Source organism: Microcaecilia unicolor, chromosome 1 (genome assembly GCF_901765095.1).
Source record: "Microcaecilia unicolor chromosome 1, aMicUni1.1, whole genome shotgun sequence".
NCBI classification, from domain to species: Eukaryota; Metazoa; Chordata; class Amphibia; order Gymnophiona; family Siphonopidae; genus Microcaecilia; species Microcaecilia unicolor.
In genome coordinates this window covers 236,290,780-236,311,187 of record NC_044031.1, presented here as the reverse complement: position 1 = coordinate 236,311,187, position 20,408 = coordinate 236,290,780, and the positions used below count along the sequence as shown (strand labels likewise).

Sequence of the window (20,408 nt, the reverse complement as noted above, 5' to 3'; positions counted from 1 at the left end):
TTAGTTGTTCTGGTTCTGTTATTTCTAAGGCATGTGTTTTGCCCTATATTTCATGGTTGTTTTTATATCTAGAGGCTGGAGATTTTTCTCTATAAGTCACTCTCCCTTTCACTGCTTTGTTATTGAATACTGGCTTGGTTGCTATACATAGGACTTTATAAGGCACAACTTATTAGTGTTCTCTTCTTCACCTGCTGGCAGATGGTCACAACCCATTTGTCTGAACTGATCCTTTGGGAATAAAGGAAAGAAAATCATCAGGTAATTAATTTTTCCTTGCCTCCTAAAACATGCAGCTCCCTTGGATTTCTGCACCCCAAGTTTATCACTTAGTATTTGATCACTTTATAGGTTGTTTGAAACTTAGTTGACCATTCTTTTAGTCTTTTTGTCTATCCCTTTGTTATGTACAATCTGTTGTAGACCTTCATGATAGAATATATCAAAGCACTCCACTGAATTAAGATAGTATTCATGCAGCATAACTCTGTGTGCATTGTGATGGAATTCTCAGATTGCTAAATGGACTTGGTCAGCACATAGTGGTAATCTCATAAAATCATCTATTTTACTAATTGGCCTATTAGGAATATTTGTATGAACTGTTTTATTCTCCAGAGATGTAACAGTGCCTAGATCAAAAAAATCTCAACTTTTGAGAGACCTACTGACATACAAGATAAGTCATATCCTGTGGAAATTAAAAACCTCAGCTTCTCCATACAGGCTGTGAATTTCCATTCATGTCCTGTCCCCTCTGTGATTATTGCTTAGATATAGTGCTAAATTTCTTTGCTAAAATGTTTTAGAAAGGTTGTTTACCGTTGCTGTTGCAGAGACACAGGAGGTGTAAAATGAACATGTAATTAAAAATGGCAAAATGTTGGAAAACTACCTGGAGCCAATTATGTTTTTCCTGTGTTATAGAATTACTGAAATGCAGAATATGATGACAAAGGATGCGTGCAGAGGCCAACTTGTCTTCACAATTTAATGTTTAATCATGCAGTTCTTCTAGAGCATGAGTCATAGCCGCTGTGGAATGAATGAGTGGATGTTATATTATGAATGCTAAATTAGTCAAGGCAGAGTTTTAATATAGCTTAGTTATCAGCCATTTTATGGAACTGCAGTAAGGGAGCTAAACTTTATGAAGGCTTAGTAACAAATGAAAACATTGCCATTTTTTATTCATTAATCGACACAGCTTTTGTATATAGATAGCTGTTGTGGAGTGAACAGATCTTCTGTAAAATGGATGAGAAGGCTTCTGTGGTATCATTGTGACTTTAAATTTATTTTAACGGTGTGAGTGTTCTGATCCCAACTGTGTGTTTACATCCAGCCTGGTCATACTGTCTTAATCAAAGTAATTCTTTGTTGTGGAATTTTGTAAAATTAACATTTGTGTTTTATGACAGAAGCACAATGCAAGTCTGAAAACGCTGAAGCCGGTGAAACTGGATGGGGAGGTGAGCTTTCTATCGGGTTTCAGATTTTCTATTTTCGCGTGCTGCTGAATTTTAAAAATGGCCCATCCCTGATCTGTTGTGGCTGATTGCTTTTAGGAACAAGGGAAAATCGCAAAATTGGGATTAGAACTCCGTTTGCTCACATCTGACGTTGATTCTGAGACTGAAAAATGGGAAGACCAAGAAAGTGAGATTGTTCGGCACGGACAGAGCATGTCCAGCATGGCTTATTCCATGTACCTATTCACCAGGTATTGACAGGACTACAGCAACACAAATATTGCAACAGGGAGGTCTGTGGGCAATTTGAAATAGAAGAAAAAAGGGATCTCTGAAGTTGCAGTAGAAGAGCAGCAGGTAGTCATGATTGGCCATCAACATATTATCAGTTTGTGAGGCTACTAATTACAGACCTATAGCTTATATACCTGTTGTAACAAAGTTAATGGAGGTTGGGTGAATAAAGGTGGTTTGTAAATCCCAATAAATAAATAAATATAGCTATTCAGCAACTTCAGAATTATTTGGACAGATATGATATTTTATATTGTTTCCATTCAGGATTTCGAAAGCTTTTCAATACAGAAACTATGGTGGGTTTGATTGTTGCTCTAGGTAAAACTTTACTGAGCCAGGTTAATGTGCTATCTTGGTTCAGTTCAACTTTTTATGTGCTTTCGATCTAGTCGATCATGAGATCTTGATGTTTGTCTTGAGTAACTTTGGAATTTCAGGATCAGTATTAAAGTGGTTTCATGGTTTTCTCACTAGCAGGTCGTATTCTGTAAAATGGAATGAGGGAATTTCAAATTGTTGTAGGTCGCCCTGTGGAGTTCCACAAGGCTGCCTCTTCTCGTCCACCTTGTTTAATGTTTTATTGCAATCTTTGGGGATTCTTCTGGAGAAAGCCAATTTAATTTTTTTTTATATACAGTGGTGGAAATAAGTATTTGATCCCTTGCTGATTTTGTAAGTTTGCCCACTGACAAAGACATGAGCAGCCCATAATTGAAGGGTAGGTTATTGGTAACAGTGAGAGATAGCACATCACAAATTAAATCCGGAAAATCACATTGTGGAAAGTATATGAATTTATTTGCATTCTGCAGAGGGAAATAAGTATTTGATCCCCCACCAACCAGTAAGAGATCTGGCCCCTACAGACCAGGTAGATGCTCCAAATCAACTCGTTACCTGCATGACAGACAGCTGTCGGCAATGGTCACCTGTATGAAAGACACCTGTCCACAGACTCAGCGAATCAGTCAGACTCTAACCTCTACAAAATGGCCAAGAGCAAGGAGCTGTCTAAGGATGTCAGGGACAAGATCATACACCTGCACAAGGCTGGAATGGGCTACAAAACCATCAGTAAGACGCTGGGCGAGAAGGAGACAACTGTTGGTGCCATAGTAAGAAAATGGAAGAAGTACAAAATGACTGTCAATCGACAAAGATCTGGGGCTTCACGCAAAATCTCACCTCGTGGGGTATCCTTGATCATGAGGAAGGTTAGAAATCAGCCTTCAACTACAAGGGGGGAACTTGTCAATGATCTCAAGGCAGCTGGGACCACTGTCACCACGAAAACCATTGGTAACACATTACGACATAACGGATTGCAATCCTGCAGTGCCCGCAAGTTCCCCTGCTCCGGAAGGCACATGTGACGGCCCATCTGAAGTTTGCCAGTGAACACCTGGATGATGCCGAGAGTGATTGGGAGAAGGTGCTGTGGTCAGATGAGACAAAAATTGAGCTCTTTGGCATGAACTCAACTCGCCGTGTTTGGAGGAAGAGAAATGCTGCCTATGACCCAAAGAACACCGTCCCCACTGTCAAGCATGGAGGTGGAAATGTTATGTTTTGGGGGTGTTTCTCTGCTAAGGGCACAGGACTACTTCACCGCATCAATGGGAGAATGGATGGGGCCATGTACCATACAATTCTGAGTGACAACCTCCTTCCCTCCGCCAGGGCCTTAAAAATGGGTCGTGGCTAGGTCTTCCAGCACGACAATGACCCAAAACATACAGCCAAGGCAACAAAGGAGTGGCTCAGGAAGAAGCACATTAGGGTCATGGAGTGGCCTAGCCAGTCACCAGACCTTAATCCCATTGAAAACTTATGGAGGGAGCTGAAGCTGCGAGTTGCCAAGCGACAGCCCAGAACTCTTAATGATTTAGAGATGATCTGCAAAGAGGAGTGGACCAAAATTCCTCCTGACATGTGTGCAAACCTCATCATCAACTACAGAAGACGTCTGACCGCTGTGCTTGCCAACAAGGGTTTTGCCACCAAGTATTAGGTCTTGTTTGCCAGAGGGATTAAATACTTATTTCCCTCTGCAGAATGCAAATAAATTCATATACTTTCCACAATGTGATTTTCCGGATTTAATTTGTGATGTGCTATCTCTCACTGTTACCAATAACCTACCCTTCAATTATGGGCTGCTCATGTCTTTGTCAGTGGGCAAACTTACAAATCAGCAAGGGATCAAATACTTATTTCCACCACTATATGCTGACAATATTTCAATTTTATGCCCGTTTTTTCTGAGTGGTCTGAAACACTTGCAGGCATAGCAAATTCTTTCAGTATAACAGAGAATTAGATCACTACTTATAGACTTAAGTTAAACGAGGAAATGACTTAGGGGTCCTTTTACCAAGCTGTGAGAAAAAGGGCCCTGCGCTAGCAGCAGGGACAGTTTTTCCCACGCACCAGGGCCCTTTTTACCACAGCAGGTAAAAAGCCCCCAAACATGGCCTCTTTGTGGGAAAGAGGAACCTGAATTATAGCTACGTCATGCAAGGTTCCACGTTAGGAGTCACAGACCAAGAAAAGGATCGTCGTTGATCGTTGATGATATGTTGAAACCTTCTGCTCAGTGTGCTGCTACGGCTAAGAAAGCAAATAGAATGTTAGGTATTATTAGGAAAGGAATGGAAAACAAAAATGAGGATGTTATAATACCTTTGTATCGCTCCATGGTGCGACCGCACCTCGAATATTGTGTTGAATTCTGGTCACCGCATCTCAAAAAAGATATAGTGGAATTAGAAAAGGTACAAAGAAGGGCAACGAAAATGATAAAGGGGATGGGACGACTTCCCTATGAGGAAAGGCTAAAGCAGCTAGGGTCTTCAGCTTTGAGAAAAGGCGGCTGAGGGGAGATATGATAGAGATCTATAAAATAATGAGTGGAGTTGAACGGGTAGATGTGAAGCATCTGTTTACGCTTTCCAAAAATACTAGAACTAGGGGGCATGCGATGAAGCTACAATGTAATAAATTTAAAACGAATCGGAGAAAATCTTTCTTCACTCAATGTGTAATTAAACTCTGGAATTCGTTGCCAGAGAATGTGGTAAAGGCGATTAGCTTAGCAGAGTTTAAAAAAGGTTTGGACTGCTTCCTAAGGAAAAAGTCTATAGACCATTATTAAATGGACTTGTGGAAAATCCACTATTTCTGGGATAAGCAGTATAGAATGTTTTTGTACTTTTTTGGGATCTTGCCAGGTATTTGTGACCTGGATTGGCCACTGTTGGAAACAGGATGCTGGGCTTGATGGACCTTTGGTCTTTCCCAGTATGGCAATACTTATGTACTTATGTAGAACTCTTACCGCGTGGACATGCAGCGGGGAGCCCTTACCACCACCCACTGAGGTGGCGATAAGAGCTGCGCAGTAACCTGGCGGTAACCGGGCAGTGCGCGCGAGATTCAAGTCCAGTGTAAAGTAAAGTAATATAAAATTTTCATTTTTCTTCTCTTCCTCCTCCTCTTCTACCCAGGCCAAGCATTTCAAAATATTGTAAAATCTTGGCACAACTTCACCTCTTCCACGGCTCATTCCTGAGCGGAGCAAAATGTGTATGAGATGTAAACATGGACAGAGTTGGTGCCTCTTAGCAGCCTTTTGTTTGTCTAAGAGCACTATTTTATATGATAGATACATGCACACACACACACATCCCTACCTCTCACATCCAAAGAGCACAACAGCTGTCATCTGACCAACCCACACACACTCTAGATAATTTTTTTAATAAAGTGCCAAGTAATGATCCTGTCTCTATAAAAATAGATACATATGCCGCCCTCTTGTGTGAGTTTCCATGGTGACAAGCAGAGTTTGTGGGAGGAGAGAAGAGGGCAGGGTCTGTCAGCATGTCAGGGCTGGAAGTCTCCGCACGCAATCAACTTATTGAAGAAAAGTTATGACTGTGGGGCTGGTCTTTAGCACAGTGACACAGGTAAAGGGAAGGATAAGAGAGAGGAGGATCCAGGCAGAGGCAATTGAGGAGGAAAGACCCACCACCACCTTTTAAGGAGGGGGGACCATTCTTATCCTCCCTTCACTGCCTGTGGATTCCCAATAATTGAAATATGACTTGTACTACATATGTCATTTTAATGAGAAATAACTTAAGGGTGCAGTTTAAATTAGGTATTATAATTTTTAGGATATTGTAAGGTGAAGCCCCATATCATCTTGTGAAAATGGTCAATATTTCTACTAGTTGTAAATCTGTTTAAAGAGGTGTATTTTGAGAGTTACAGAGAGGGGCATTTTCAATACGACATCTAAATCCAGCTTTGGACATTTTGCTGAAAACGTCCAAAAATCATTGAACTACATACCATATTTTTCGGACTATAAAACGCACTTTTTCCCCCCAAAATTTGGGAGGAAAATGGGGGGTGCGTCTTATAGTCCGAAGGTAGCGATTCCGGATCGCCCTCCCCCCGAGTTCGGGATCGCCCTCCCCTACTCACGTCAGCGATGTTCCCTGGTGGTCTAGTGACGTCGGGGCAGGAAAGAGCCCCCTCTTTCCTGCCCAGCGCGCTGCTCTCCATCCTCCTCCGTCCTCCTGTATGCTGCCTGACGGTCTCGGCGAGATTCAAAATGGCCACCGAGACTCTCGGCGGCCATTTTGAATATCGCCGAGACCGTCAGGCAGCATACAGGAGGACGGAGGAGGACGGAGAGCAGCGCGCTGGGCAGGAAAGAGGGGGCTCTTTCCTGCCCCGACGTCACTAGACCACCAGGGAACATCGCTGACGTGAGTAGGGGAGGGCGATCCCGAACTCGGACAAGACACACCGGAGCACCTAGGTTTTAGAGGAGGGAAAAAGGAAAAAATTTTTTTTTCCTATTTCCCTCCTCTAAAACCTAGGTGCGTCTTATGGTCCGGTGCGTCTTATAGTCCGAAAAATACGGTATGTCATTTTAATGAGAAATAACTTAAGGGTGGGTTCAGACTCTGTATAGCATCACCCTATTTTGCTGGTGGATAAATCATGCATGACAGTGTGTGAGTGCACAAAGATTTGATTCGGGCCTTAAGAATGGAAGCAGATAACTGGAGAAAAGATGACATGATTCAAGTACTGTCAGGTGATATTTAGCTTTACTTGAAGATGAGTTGCAATCAAGATCCAGATCAGATATGAAACACATTTTTATGACTGCTCACAACTTGCTCAGACTAGATGTTCTCATCTGTTTCTCAGTGAGCCCACCTATGTCTTTACGTTCATTCTGCTTGTTTGTGTTGTCAAATGTTTTTTAGATGGAGGTCTCCATGTAATTCTCAGCCTGAAATGATGATAATCCTGATGTATTTTTTGTTTTAAAGCCTTGCACTTATGTCTAAACATTGATTCATTCACTAAATCGCTGTTCGTTTTGTAAACTGTCCCGGTTCCTCTGAGAGCCGGTGGGGCATTGATTGTGGATATAGGGTAGCGTTATTTTCTTAAAGATTTTCAGCTTGAGTGCCACTGTAAACTACTTGCACTGTGAGGGTCATCCACTCATACGAAGGTCATGCAGCATGACACATACATCTTCAGTGTGGCACATGCAGACAGTTTTGACAAGCCTGACTGAAGTAAAGGCTTCTTTACTTAGCACAATTTCAGGCTTTAAACTAAACCATTTTTTTTCCAGTGATGCTCTTATTTCGGTGCTTTGAAAAGAATCCTGATGTTATTGAGCTGATGTTTTCAACGAACTCAGGAAATATTTTTCTACAAAGTACTTGTTTCTAAGTTTCAAGCTTTATATCAGTTACTGAAACTGATTAAACTGGTATGTAATGACAACATGATGCCAGAGCACTGAGGCCCAGATGCACTAAACTTAACGAGCCAATAAAGAGGCATTAACAAGCAAGAAGTAAACCTTAGCATGCACCAAACGCCATTTCCCGATCACGATAGCAGCTAACGAAAACGGAATGCAAATCATTATAAGGAGCTGCAGTACCATTGCAAGGCTATTATAATGATATGCACTAACATTTACCGATTCCCCTTACGGTGGAAAACCCAACGTGAGGTCTGCACCTCTCGTTAGGCAGCGGTTGCTGTGGGAAAGCAAAAAAAAAACAAGCTGCGCATCAAAAAATAAAACAAACCAAAAAAAAAACCGACAAGTGCCTATGGACGTCCTTTATGGATGGCCTTTATAGACGAGGGCAGGTCAAGGAGGAAAGAAGGGCCAAGTGATCAGCTGTTGCCTGCTGTGGCCGGTGCAGCGCCTTCACACGGGGGTGAGCGGCGCTGTGAGGGTCTGGTGGCAGACGGAGAGGGGGAGGGGGGAGCGGCGGCAGCGACGACCTCAGGGGGGGCGGCGGGGGCGAGGACACGGGGGTGCAGAGGATGGCGGGGAAGCTGTCATTTCAAGGGAGGGGGAGCAGCGGCGACGACCTGGGGGGGCGGGGCTGCGGAAAGCTCTTTCAATGGAGGGGGAGCGGCGGCAGTGGTGACCTTGGGCGGGGGAAGGGCGAAGGCCGTCTATAGGCACTAGTCGTTTTGGGGTTTTTTTTTTTGGTTTGTTTTATTTTTTGACGTCCTTGGCATGCGCAGAGCAGCCAGCATAACGCTTGGCTGCTCTGCGCATGCTCTACCGGCCGATTCTCCGACCGTTTTATGAGGGATTAGAGAATGCAAGTGAGCTGCAACGAGCAGCTCATTTGCATTCCCTTTCTTTGATGCATTGCCGTTCCCTACCGATTCGCTATGGAATTCAGTAGGGAACGGCTCTAACGACGACTTTAGTGCATCTGGCCCTGAGTGTGTGATTTTTTTTTTCTTTATGGGGTATCACTAGCAAAATAATGACCGTAGCAGAAGAAACAAAAAGGCTGAGGCAGTGAGTAAGACAAGATCTAGATTCTTAAACTATTCTTTACCAGTGATCTCTATCTGCTCTTCCTGTTTTTTCTGTTTATACCCTATTCAGAGGAGAAGGTTTGCTGAAGACAACTCAAGATTTATTCCATCAAGCTGAGGTAATTCAGTATGCAGATTTGTTTTTATGGTGGGGGTGGACTTTACTATGTTAAAGCTGCATGAAAAAAAGGGAAGGTGGAAAAGAAGGAAAATTGTTTGCCACAGGAATGGTACATCTTTGGGCTCTGAAAAGGGAGTATGGAAGAATGAGTGGCAGCCTGCAGGGCTAGAGGTATAGTGGAGCAGAGATCTGTGGTGAGGAGGAGCAGGTCACTGTTTAAGAATGATGGGTCCTGGGCAGGAGAAGGAGATGCACCAAGGAATGGTGGAGGGCTGCCTGCTGTAGGGTGAGAGAGGAACAGGTGTAAGATGCTGAGACAAGAGGGGATATAGAAGGGGTAGGTGGGAGGGCAGCCTGGACTAAGGGGGGGTGAAGGGTAGGGTGGAAATGTGAACCATTGAAGGTCTGCAAGCGTGGCAATGTGAGTAAGATCGGCAACTAAGAAAAGGGGATGTGAAGCAGGGGTGGAACATGTTGGCCAAATTGCTTACCTGCTGATCCTCTTCTGATATTTGTTGGAAAGAGGGCGGTGAAGGAGCAGGCAGTGATCTACAGCGGAAGGTAGGAGGAACTGAATTGGTGGTTTTAAAGACATATAGAATGGTCTGAACAGGATGCAGTGTGTAAAAGCTTGTGATCAGTTATGGAGCTGGTGCAGTGATAGAGGAAGAGTTCGGATGAGCGAAGGCACAAACAGTGCTGTTTAGGGGAAGATGGTTAAAGTGCAGTGGTGGGAGGGTGGATGTGATAATGGGAATCGGGGGCCTCCAATAAATGGAGTGTTGTGAAGGAGTAAGTGACAGGCCTCACAGGTCCCTTTCTTCAGTTTTATCAAAATGAAACAGCCAAGGAAGCTAACAAACATGGACTTTACATATGGTAACACGTGTCCTTCTAGTGGCCCATCCAGTTCAACCATAAATGTCATTTTATGAGTTTATGTTGAGGACTGATTTAAATCCTTGAATTTTAAGCCATACATTTCTTTAACACAATGGTCCAAAGATAGTTCCAATAGGTTGGAAAGAATTTTAAAGAAGTACCACACGAAAATGCACAGTAAAAAAAAAAAAAACAACTGAATTTCTGTCAATTAATTAGACTTTTGTATGTTCAATAGGCACATGTCTATTCTCACCAAAATCTTTTGCTTTTAGGATTTTTTATTGTGATGAAATGTTTGGGGGCCAAAATAAAAGGAATGGGATGGAATTTGGTATGGAGGAAAAACCAGTGAAAAGACATACTGAGTTTGAAAATTTGCTAGATCGAATTAAGGTTCTAGAGAAATAAGCCTTCCCAATAAAATGGCCCAATGCATATTTGTGGGAGAAGCAGTTCTAATTTCTGTAATACAAAAACTTACATACCATGAAACATAACCGTTAGGAATACCTTCTTTCAAATTACCCCCTCCCAAATTACCTTCCTAAACTAACCTTCACACAGTCAAACTTACACCCATGTAGTGGGGTTGGAAAGAATTCCTTCAGCTATGCTCCACATGCTTTCCCCATTTGTTTTATATTTAAATCTCTTTATTCAGGCCAAGGGATCAAGAGATAACGAGATGCATCCAAAAGCCTGAGCCAATATCATGGTTTGTTTGTTTTTAGAAACTTCTGTTCTTACTGGTCATTAATGGCCTTTGAATCGTAGTTTCAATTTTTTAAAAAATATGCTAATATTGCCTCTTTTCTTGTCAGGTTTTTGCTACAGCAGGGTTGAAGCTTTCTGCTGTTCTCCATGCATTTTCCAATCAGGTACTATATGATTTTCAAACAACCAAAGAATTGTTCCTATCCTGATATTGTTGCGTGTTCTCCTGCCTATATGTATTACATGTTTCCTAGTGAACAAACAATAGCTGGCAACTGCTCATTATCCAGAGCGCTTCTCATTTCCTGTGTATTTCAGCTTGAAGATGATGACAAACCCTTACTCTTAGTGGAAATAGACAAACTGATCTCCATGAGTCAGCAGCTCCAGATAACAGCAAAAGCACCTGTCCAGGGTAAAATTCCCATTTTCACAAAGGTAACATATATTTGCATATTTTATTTTACATGCATTTCTAAGGATGTTATGCTTATGAAAAGAACTACCCAGTGCTACATTTGGCAGTGGGCTGCTAACAAATGCCATTAACTTTGAACAACAAATTATCTGCTATTTAAAAGGCCTGATACTGTCTGTACAATTTTTTAATTCTGTGGTTAATGCAGTGGAATCGGGTGGCCCATTCGAACTATAGCCTAAGCAGTATTTTGGCCAACATGGCATTAGCAGCTAGAGATTGGTTTGTTTGGTCCCTGCAACCAAAAAAAGTGGTTACAGGAGTTATATATTGCTCACCTTGCAGCCAACTCATAACTCATTGAAAATTGGCCCAACTGTTTTCATTGGAGGTATAATAGAATGCCATCAGATTTCAAGAAGAGATTGATCATATTGCCAGTATCAAGTTGTGAAAACAGTATGTAAAAGGAAAGTGATGAAATGCCTAAACTAGCTGTTTATGGCCTCAGAGATTAGCACAGCTTCTGATGGTGTTTATTAATGTGGATTTACAGGTACCTTTATCCCTGATAGTAAGATGTATGTGGGAGTGTATATTATAATGACATTCCCTTCTAGGAATATCAAGGGAAGGAGATATTCTAAGAACTGTACTGAATAGCATATTTTACTATTCAGCCGAATACGAATAATGAAAAATATTATTTGGCATAATATGAATAATGGGCATTGAGCTTTAGCATAACAAATAATAAAAGACATAATGTGAAATCAGAGATCAAGTGTTTATTTCAATAGGATTTAGCACTGGAGAGCCCCAGATTATACGGTCTGTGCCAGAGCCAGTGGTGGGAGGCGGGACTGGTGGTTGGGAAGCAGGGATAGTGCTGGGCAGGCTTATACGGTCTGTGCCAGAGTCGGTGGTGGGAGGCAGGGATAGTGCTTGGCAGACTTATACGGTCTGTGCCAGAGCCAGTGGAAATGTCATTATAATATACACTCCCACATACATCTTACTATCAGGGATAAAGGTACCTGTAAATCCACATTAATAAACACCATCAGAAGCTGTGATAATCTCTGAGGCCATAATCTGCTCAATAATTCTGACACCATGTTACACCTAGTCAGAAGTGTTTGACTACTCTGCAAGTCCTGTTAACTTTAGTGTGACAAATACAACTTTTCTTTTTAATAACATAGTATTGCTTCTCATTTTAAGTTACAAATGCATTGCAAATCACTACTTAGGAGGTGGTAAGGGCTCACGCACTAACCCGGCAATATTGGCGCTGACTGATTACTGCTGGGCACGCCTACTCTCAGCTCCCCATGCTAGAACATACAAAATTATTTTCTAGCGCAGGAAACTACACGCGGCAAACACAAAACTATCAGGTGCCCGGCAGTAGTGCTGTTTTGCTACCGTGCTACCCACATGGCAGCCCTACCACCGGTTGATAAAAGTGCCCCTTAGATTGTAAGACTTCCAGGGACAGAGAAGTATCTAGTATAATGGATGTAACTGACTTTGAGTTACTATTTAAAAAGGCAGGAGCTAAATCCAAATAAATAAATAAATAAAACAACACAAACTTTCGTGAAATGCATATATAGGCGAGTTCTTAAGAAGAGTTTGGGTAGAGCAAAGAAGTTACCACTATGTGTGTTTATAAAGTATCTAGTGTGCCACAGATTGTACACACATGTATTTACACTAGCTTCCCTGGCTTCAGTCTGGCTGTCTTAACAGTTTAGCTCTAGTATTTAATAGATGCACAGGCACCTTTCTGAAATTGGCCTGATCCTATGTGCTTATGGTGGTTATTTTAGAAGCTCTATTTGTGTTTTGAATGTCAAAAAACAGTATTCAGATGGCCTTATTACATGGACGTCCAAATTCTGATTTTATAAAGCCAGGATCTAGACGTCTAAAACTACAGTAGGTCCATTTGGCAAGGAGGCATGACTTGGGCATGTTTCTGGCAGAACTTGGGGGGGGGGGGCAAAATATGGACAACCAACTCCAGTTTCAAAAGGGGAAAGAACTTGGCATGTCTAGCTTACAGAAAGGTGCTGTGATTGAGCAGCTCTTCACTGGATGGAAGTCACAGTAGGTATTTTTCTATCCTTGGAGGCTCACAATTAAAAAAAAAAAAAAAAAAAAAAAGGAAAGAGAGAAATCTATAAACAGCTGCAGTAGGATTTGAACCAGTGACCTCTTTCTTTCCAGCCTGCTCAAACCATTAGGCAATTCATCCACATAGAAGACTTAGGTGGCCATTTTATAATTTGTATGTTTCTCTGCCGCCACAAAGACATTTCAGTTTGTAAAATGGATGTTAATTCTGGCCACAGCCAACACTTGAACATCCATTACTCGTGTATTTTGGAACAGGCTGTATGTGGACAGATCCTGTTTTGAAATAACTGAGAAATGGATGTCCATATGTGATGTACAGACTTGAATGTCCTTTCTAAAATGCCCTTCCATATATCTTTATAAAATAGGCACTGTCTGAGCCTAGTGGTTAGTGTAGCGAACTCTGATTCTGGGGAACTGGGTTCAATTCCCACTGTAGCTCTTTGTGACTGTGGGCAAGTCACTTAACCCTCCATTGCCCCAGGTACAAAATAAGTACCTGTATATAATATGTAAACCGCTTTGAATGTAGTTGCAAAAACCACAGAAAGGTGGTATATCAAGTCCCATTTCCCTTTCCTTTAACCTAGGCAACCAGTGCCTTTTAAGTCCCTATGTTAAGTCTATTTTATAAAGACAAGACGTTGCCTACGGCGCTGATTTTTGAAGCAGATGGACATCTCAAAATGGCCAAAAACATCCAAATCACAATTTTCAAAAGGCAGAATTTAGATGTTTACACAACAGTTTGTCCAAATAGCAAGGGGGCATGTTGGAAGTATGTTTTGGGTGGGACTAGGGCGGGCCCAAAATTAGGACATCTTTCAGCGATAATGGAATGGGAAGAAACATCCAAGTTAAAAAAGAAGACTGTTTTTATCCAGACCTGATTCAGTCACATCCACAGTACAAAGAAGTTCTCTGATTGAGCAGCTGACCATTGGAGGGATGAAGGCATGGCCCCTCCTTAATCTCCCAGTGGTTACTGCCCCCTCCCTCTCCCCCCCCCCCCCCCCCCCCCTCTGAAGTGAAAGTGACAGCGGATACCAGGCTGTATGACAGCTTCAGGTATTAAGGCCATTCCTAATAGAGCAGCAAGCAAGTGTAAGGACTAGCCTAGTGGTTAGTGCAGTGGACTTATAACAACAGGACCCAGGTGTAACTCCAACTTTGTCTTATTTTTGTACAAATATCTGAGCTCTCCTGGAACACAGAAATACCTACTGTATCTGAATTTAATTTATAAGACACCTGCAAGCATGATGGCTATTTTAGTGGTATACTTTTAGGTACAGTAGGTTTTTATCTGTTCCTGGAGGGCTCACAATAGCATATAAGGGAATTAAGGTGGGATTTGTACCTGGGTCTCATTATTTAAAGTCCACTGCACTGATCGCTAAGATTCTCCACTGCTCTGCAGGGACGTTTATGTGGCAATTTTTGTACAAATGATGCCAGACAGTTGTTTTTGTGCCAAGTCTGTGCTTTCATTTCAGATTACTTATTTTTGTGCTGGTCTGTATTTTATATGAGTTCATTTATATTTATATACAAATAACCAATGTACCTGAATGTAACTCACCTTGAGCTACTGCTACTGAAGAAAGTGTGAGCAAAATCCAAATAAAATCATTTATGTGTGAATGTGGCCACATCTGCATATGAATGACTAAAATTGTACCAAAGTTGGTGTGTATTCTACCTATAGTACATGCCCACTATGAAACTACCCTCTCTCCCCTGGATTCCATATATGGCGCCTTCAGTTAACACATGCAAAGCCGAGCATTTTCTGATTTGCGTGTGTAACTTTGATAACGAACCAATCAACACCGATAATTGGATGCTAAAAAGCAGCACTAATGGGCACTAATTAGAATTTATGCACATTACTCGCTAAGCATATTCTATAATATAGTCCATGTAAATTCTACTGCACGGATCCCAAAAGGGGTCATGGCCATGGGAGATGCATGAGTGGGCGCGTAAAGTTAGGCATGGACATTTGCACCAGGTGTTCATTGGCGTAAATGGCTGCGCCTAAATTCTAGTCGCGTGGACGGATCTAGGTATATTCTGTAAAATATGCCTAAGCGTGTTTTCCTTTGGTGCTGATTTTTTTAAGCAACATATATAGAATTAGGTCCTTTGTGGGTAATTCTATAAAGAGTGCCTATTTGAAACCTGTTGTTTAAAGGAAAGCAGTTGCCTACTATATGCATAGTTTGCCTACTTTGGAGGAGCAAAAGGATAGGATGCTCACTTAATGGCTCCTCAGATGAGCAATTGAGTAGCTTTCTCTGTCCCCTCCCCCTTCATGTATGCTTGTTTTCCCACACATTCATTCATTCATTCTCTCATTCTCTCTCTCTCTCTCTCTCTCTCTCTCTCTCTCTCTCTCTCTCTCTCTCTCTCCCTCTCCCTCCCCCCCCCCCCCCACCTCTTTCTCTCAGGTCTGCTGCCACCAGCCTTAACCTTCCTAACTGCTCAGTTGTAGCTGCTGCAGGGGGATAACATAACATATTTTCAAACTTCGTATTTCCCAGTTTAGTTTTTTCCATGTTTCCTGTTCCCTCTGATTTCTAAAGTTTTTTTTTCTGTTACCCATTTTATTCTCACAGCATTTCCTTTAGATTTTCTCATCCTCTTGTCATCTTTCTTTAGCTTATGTTACAGGTTCCATTTTGGGTTTTTGTTTTGTTTTTTTGGCATCTCTTTATTGGATACAGTCAACAAGACAATACAAACATTATTAATGTTCAGTGGTTTCTTCTTGCATGTTAAACAAAAATCTTCTAACAGCAATATATTTGATTGTAAACCGTTCTGATTTATTCTGTAATAAGAAACGGTCTAGTAAATAAATAAACAATTTTATATAGTTGAGAGTACAATCAAGAACAACAGTAACCTATATCCATGGTTTTATTAACTTTTAGTGGATTACTGACCCCTACAAAGTTACTTTGCCATATAATTTTTATGAACAGTTCCATCAAATATCAAGATTGTGAAACACCCAATCCCTCCTTCCTTAACCCACAAACCCTCTTTCTTTCTCCCAAATACCCTCCCTAACACCCATCTCCCAAGGCATCAATTAGTCATTTGTTCAAAGTATCAATAACAAAATAATCATAGGTGAAACCTGGAATTCAATGATTTATCTGTTGAGAATTAAACATTTTTCTTGATGTAGCAGCATGGTGCAGTAAGGTTCCCAGATCAACTGAAAATCTTGCCACTTCTAGGAATCTGTATGACCCACATCCTGCCTTTCCATGAGCAGCACATTAAATAATAGGGAATTCTACTACACCCACATAGCCAATACACACAAGCACTTTCACAAAAAACAGCCTGTGTCCCACTCGCAATGCAGTCAACATAGACAAGTATCCAAGCAGTAAGCATTCGGTTTATAGAATATGAGAAAAGTGATGTGGCAGCTGTGTTAGTCTACTTTTAAAGGTAATAAATAGACATAAATCAAAACATAGAAAATAAGATGACACCTTTTTTATTGAACTAACTTAATACATTTTTTGATTAGCTTTCAAAGGTAACCCTTCTTCAGATCGGAAATAAGCAAATGTTGACAAATATCACAATATATAAGTGAAACACAAAACATTCCAATGACAGGAAGAGAGAGGGGTAGGTTAGGTGAGAAACATGAGCGCTGGGTGGATGAGAGACAGGGAGAGATGGATGGTTAATAAGAGAGTGACAAAGCAGTAGAATTTTATGGTTTATAATGAGCTAGGAAACCCAGATCTTTGTTGAGCCCTGTCTGGTGAGTGTCAAAATATTTCATCATTTTGATTTCAAAGGTCTTATGTTCCTGAATTGTCTTAAAATTTTAGTATTCTTAGCATAAGATCATTAATGCAGTGTTCTGGTTTTGTAAAGTGCTGTCCCACAGAAGTGGCATCCTAGTTGGCATTGGAATGTGTAATATTGTATCTACATCTGGCTTGTTTCTCCAATATAGCACCCTTCTTCATACTTTTTGCATTGAATGATATATACCACATTTGAGGGATCCTGTAGTATTAAGAAAGGGCTTTGAAAGACTCAATGTAGGTAGGTGAATAGGTCTCTACACTATAACTAAAAGGAATCACTAAGGGGGTCTCTTATTAAGCCATGGTAGTGTTTTTAGCTTGCGTTAGAAATCATCTAGCAGTAAACTCTGAGATGCCTATTATATTCCTATGGGCATCTCGACATTTACCGCCAGCTGATTTCTACCACGAGCTAAAAACGTTACCGCGGCTATCAAAAAGATCACCAGCCCAAGACAGCCCCTTTGAAACCAATATTTATTTGCTTTCTGCCTTTTTTGAAGAAATTCACTCAAAGCAGTATACAACAGGGAATAAGTCAAAGATAGGCAATAGACAATTACGGCATTAAAAATATTCAAATAACAATACAAAGTATGGTATAGTATGATATTACAATGTCAACATAATATTCAATAAAACATTTTAATAGCGTAGGATGTAAGAGAAGGTGGCGCATATAGCTAGAGTAACAGGAGTTAGAAAATAAGGGGACGAATGTAAAGAAAGGTGCAGTGATGTCAGAAAGGTGCATAATTATAATCTCAGCTAGGAGTGGATAAGCAAGTGTGTGTAACTGGCGTTAGTCCTTTTGTGTGTTTGACTAGCAAGTTAGTTACTTCTTCCATTAAAGGCCTTGGTTGAAGAGCTAAGTTTTTACCTGCTTCCTGGAGTAGAGATAGTCATCTATTAAGCAAAGCCTTTCATGGAGTGCATTCCAGAGTGTGGAGTCAACTCTGGAGAAGGCTTGCTGGCGGGTATCACATCATGTGATGTCCTTTGGAGAGGGTAAGGGTACTCTATGGGGGAGGACCTTAGTGACCTTGGAGGTGTGTAGTGGGAGATCTGTTCTTCAAGTACATTGATCCATTTCCTTTAAGGGCCTTGAAGATCAGACAGTTTTAAATTTAGCCCTGTACTGGTAGACAGTGAAGTTTTTGAAAAAAAATGGTGTAATGTGGCTATGTCGCTCACAACCATCTATCAGTCTTGCTGCAGCATTCTGAATCAGCTGGAGTTATGAATAGTCACTCCCTCCAGCCCAAGGGCAAAATCTAAATTATCCATTAATGGAAGCACAGGAGAAACATATTCATTACTACCTAAAAACTTGCAAAGCCTCTGCCAGATCAGTTGCATATATCTATATAATAAAATGTCATTTAAAATCATTATTGAGCTATGTCACCCTTGCATGAATCACAAAACCTCCCGCTAGGCAGTGTGACATCTGTAAGGCAATCAAGCAGGGGGTATAGGTAGATGAGTTCCTTCTTCAGCCAGTCCCAAATATGTCTTGGTTCAGAGACCATAGATACTGTCAGGCAGCCCCAAGCCCCCTCAGGTCCTAGGCACATCAGAACTTGCAAGGGAAGTCTTTGGACACTCGCCTCACCACAGGAGTAGCGTAGTGGACTGAGATCCTGGGGAACTGGGTTTGAATCCTACTGCAGCTCCTTGTGATCCTGAGCAAGTCATTTAACCCTCCATTGCCCCAAGTACAAAAACTAGGGACAGAGAAAAGTACCTGCATATAATGTGTATAGTGCTGCATACATCTAGATTTGTCAGGTGTCTTGATAAAGTAATGTCGTGGAGGTATCAACTGTTCATACTTTATAACCTTATAAAACAAATTAGGCATTAGGGTTACATTGTATTCAGCTAGAGCTTTCACAGCTAATCTAGATGTGGTATTAGAAGACATGCCTGATTTTGAGTTGGCACACAAACTGTTTACCTTATGTTAAAGTTTATAGTGCTGATACTAAATACACTAGAGTTCCTTATAAAAAAAAATAATAGTAAATTAATATGCATATTCTTACCCCTGTGGTTACAAATATACAGTTGCCTCAATTATTTCTTATTTTCATGTTTAGGTTGATACATGTATTCTGAAAACAAGGGGTGTGATGATTGTCTTAGCACGAGTTCTCCCAGTTTGCTACAGATTACAAAGGAAGGTGAGTTATTACAGCTACTACAATTTTTCCCTTATTTTAAAGAAAATAAGTCTATCACTACTTGTACTTGATGTTCTTTTTACATGTAGTAACTCTTCTCTTTTAGCATAAGGCTGGAAATGGCTGTCTTCGATCCCCCCGCACATGGAAAGCAAACAGACTACAAACGGTTACAAATGAAGACAACCTAGATGGGAAAAGCGTTGAAGCCTTTGGAGTCAAATCTCTGGAACACCATGTAGCGAATCTAACATTTTTAGAAAGCAAATGACTCTTTGCAAAGCTTGAACTCCACTCCAGTGAATCTGCAGAACTTAAGTGGTTTCACCTTTTGCTGTGTTTGTGGAAGAATCAAATCAACTCAGCTCTCTTGATCTGAAAAGCTGTTTGAAGATGGTCCTTTCCTCTTGGTACTCTTAACAGTAACAATTACTTCAGTCTGGTTCAATCACTGCTTTTTTCAGTAACTTGAAAGGTTGTTTTTGCTCATCTATACTGTTAAGAACACTTGTGAATGTCTTAAAGTTTCAACCCAAAGATGCTGCTATATATAGCTATATAAAGCTATATATAAACAACTGGAAGATTTAAATATTCTATAGAATAACAAGCTGTCAACATTAGAATCTTTTTATTTTAGTTCTGCTTTAGGTATATTCACCTGCATCAGGAAGATTGTGGCTTAAAGCACTGAGTAGTTAGTATCTTAAATTGGAGGCATACTTCTCTAATGAATTAAGAAAGACACGGTAGAATTTGTGGCATTTCTTTGCAAGCCCCAGGTCAGCTACACTGAGTTTTGCATTTGAGTACTGACAGCTCCAGCTGTAAAGTTGCAGTCTTGGCTTATGTAATGATCAGTGTTGCAGAAGATACTTAAACAGTGTCTGTTTTTAAATGGGCTTATGCAGCTGAAGTAGATTGATTCTATTCTTTTAAAGACATTCTTCTATTTATAGATAGCAATTAATTGCACTGCTTCATTTGTGTGTATCTCTTTAGATTTTGGCAGCAATTGATATGCATGTGCAGCTACTGAAGACATTTACCTTTCCAATGTATTCCATATTTAAGTTTCTTGCAGATTTGATGTAGTTTTTTTACATTAACATTTACAATGTAAGATTCTATTTTTTAAATAAATAATCTTTGCTATCAGTTGGGTCACCATATTCTTATAACAAATGGTCCTATGTAAACACTACCCAAACCTGGAGCTTCAGTATGGAAAAACTATTAAGGTTTAATGGTTTTTATTCAGGATCAAAAGAACAATACAGCAAACTGCTGAATACAAGGCAAAATCAACAATCAGGTACATGATAACGAAGAAACGTTGATATAACAGTAAACAAAGCACCAAAAAGCACAAGACAAAAGAAGCTTATGATCCTAGTTTTATGAATAACCCACTACTACCCATCCCCT

At 40.8% G+C, this 20,408-nt stretch overlaps 1 protein-coding gene across 3 annotated transcripts in view; it reads left to right on the top strand.

Moving 5' to 3' along the window:
- Positions 1-20,138, top strand: part of CTNNAL1 (catenin alpha like 1) — a 442,864-nt gene extending 422,726 nt beyond the window's left edge. For all 3 annotated transcript variants that reach the window (XM_030204917.1, XM_030204908.1, XM_030204923.1), the window contains exons 13-19: positions 1,422-1,472; positions 1,569-1,723; positions 8,734-8,782; positions 10,491-10,547; positions 10,702-10,821; positions 18,897-18,980; positions 19,087-20,138. In XM_030204917.1, the coding sequence (XP_030060777.1) occupies positions 1,422-1,472; positions 1,569-1,723; positions 8,734-8,782; positions 10,491-10,547; positions 10,702-10,821; positions 18,897-18,980; positions 19,087-19,251 (681 nt within the window). In that variant the 3' untranslated portion in view covers positions 19,252-20,138. The remainder of the gene's footprint in view (positions 1-1,421; positions 1,473-1,568; positions 1,724-8,733; positions 8,783-10,490; positions 10,548-10,701; positions 10,822-18,896; positions 18,981-19,086) is intronic.
- Positions 20,139-20,408: the final 270 nt, after the last annotated feature.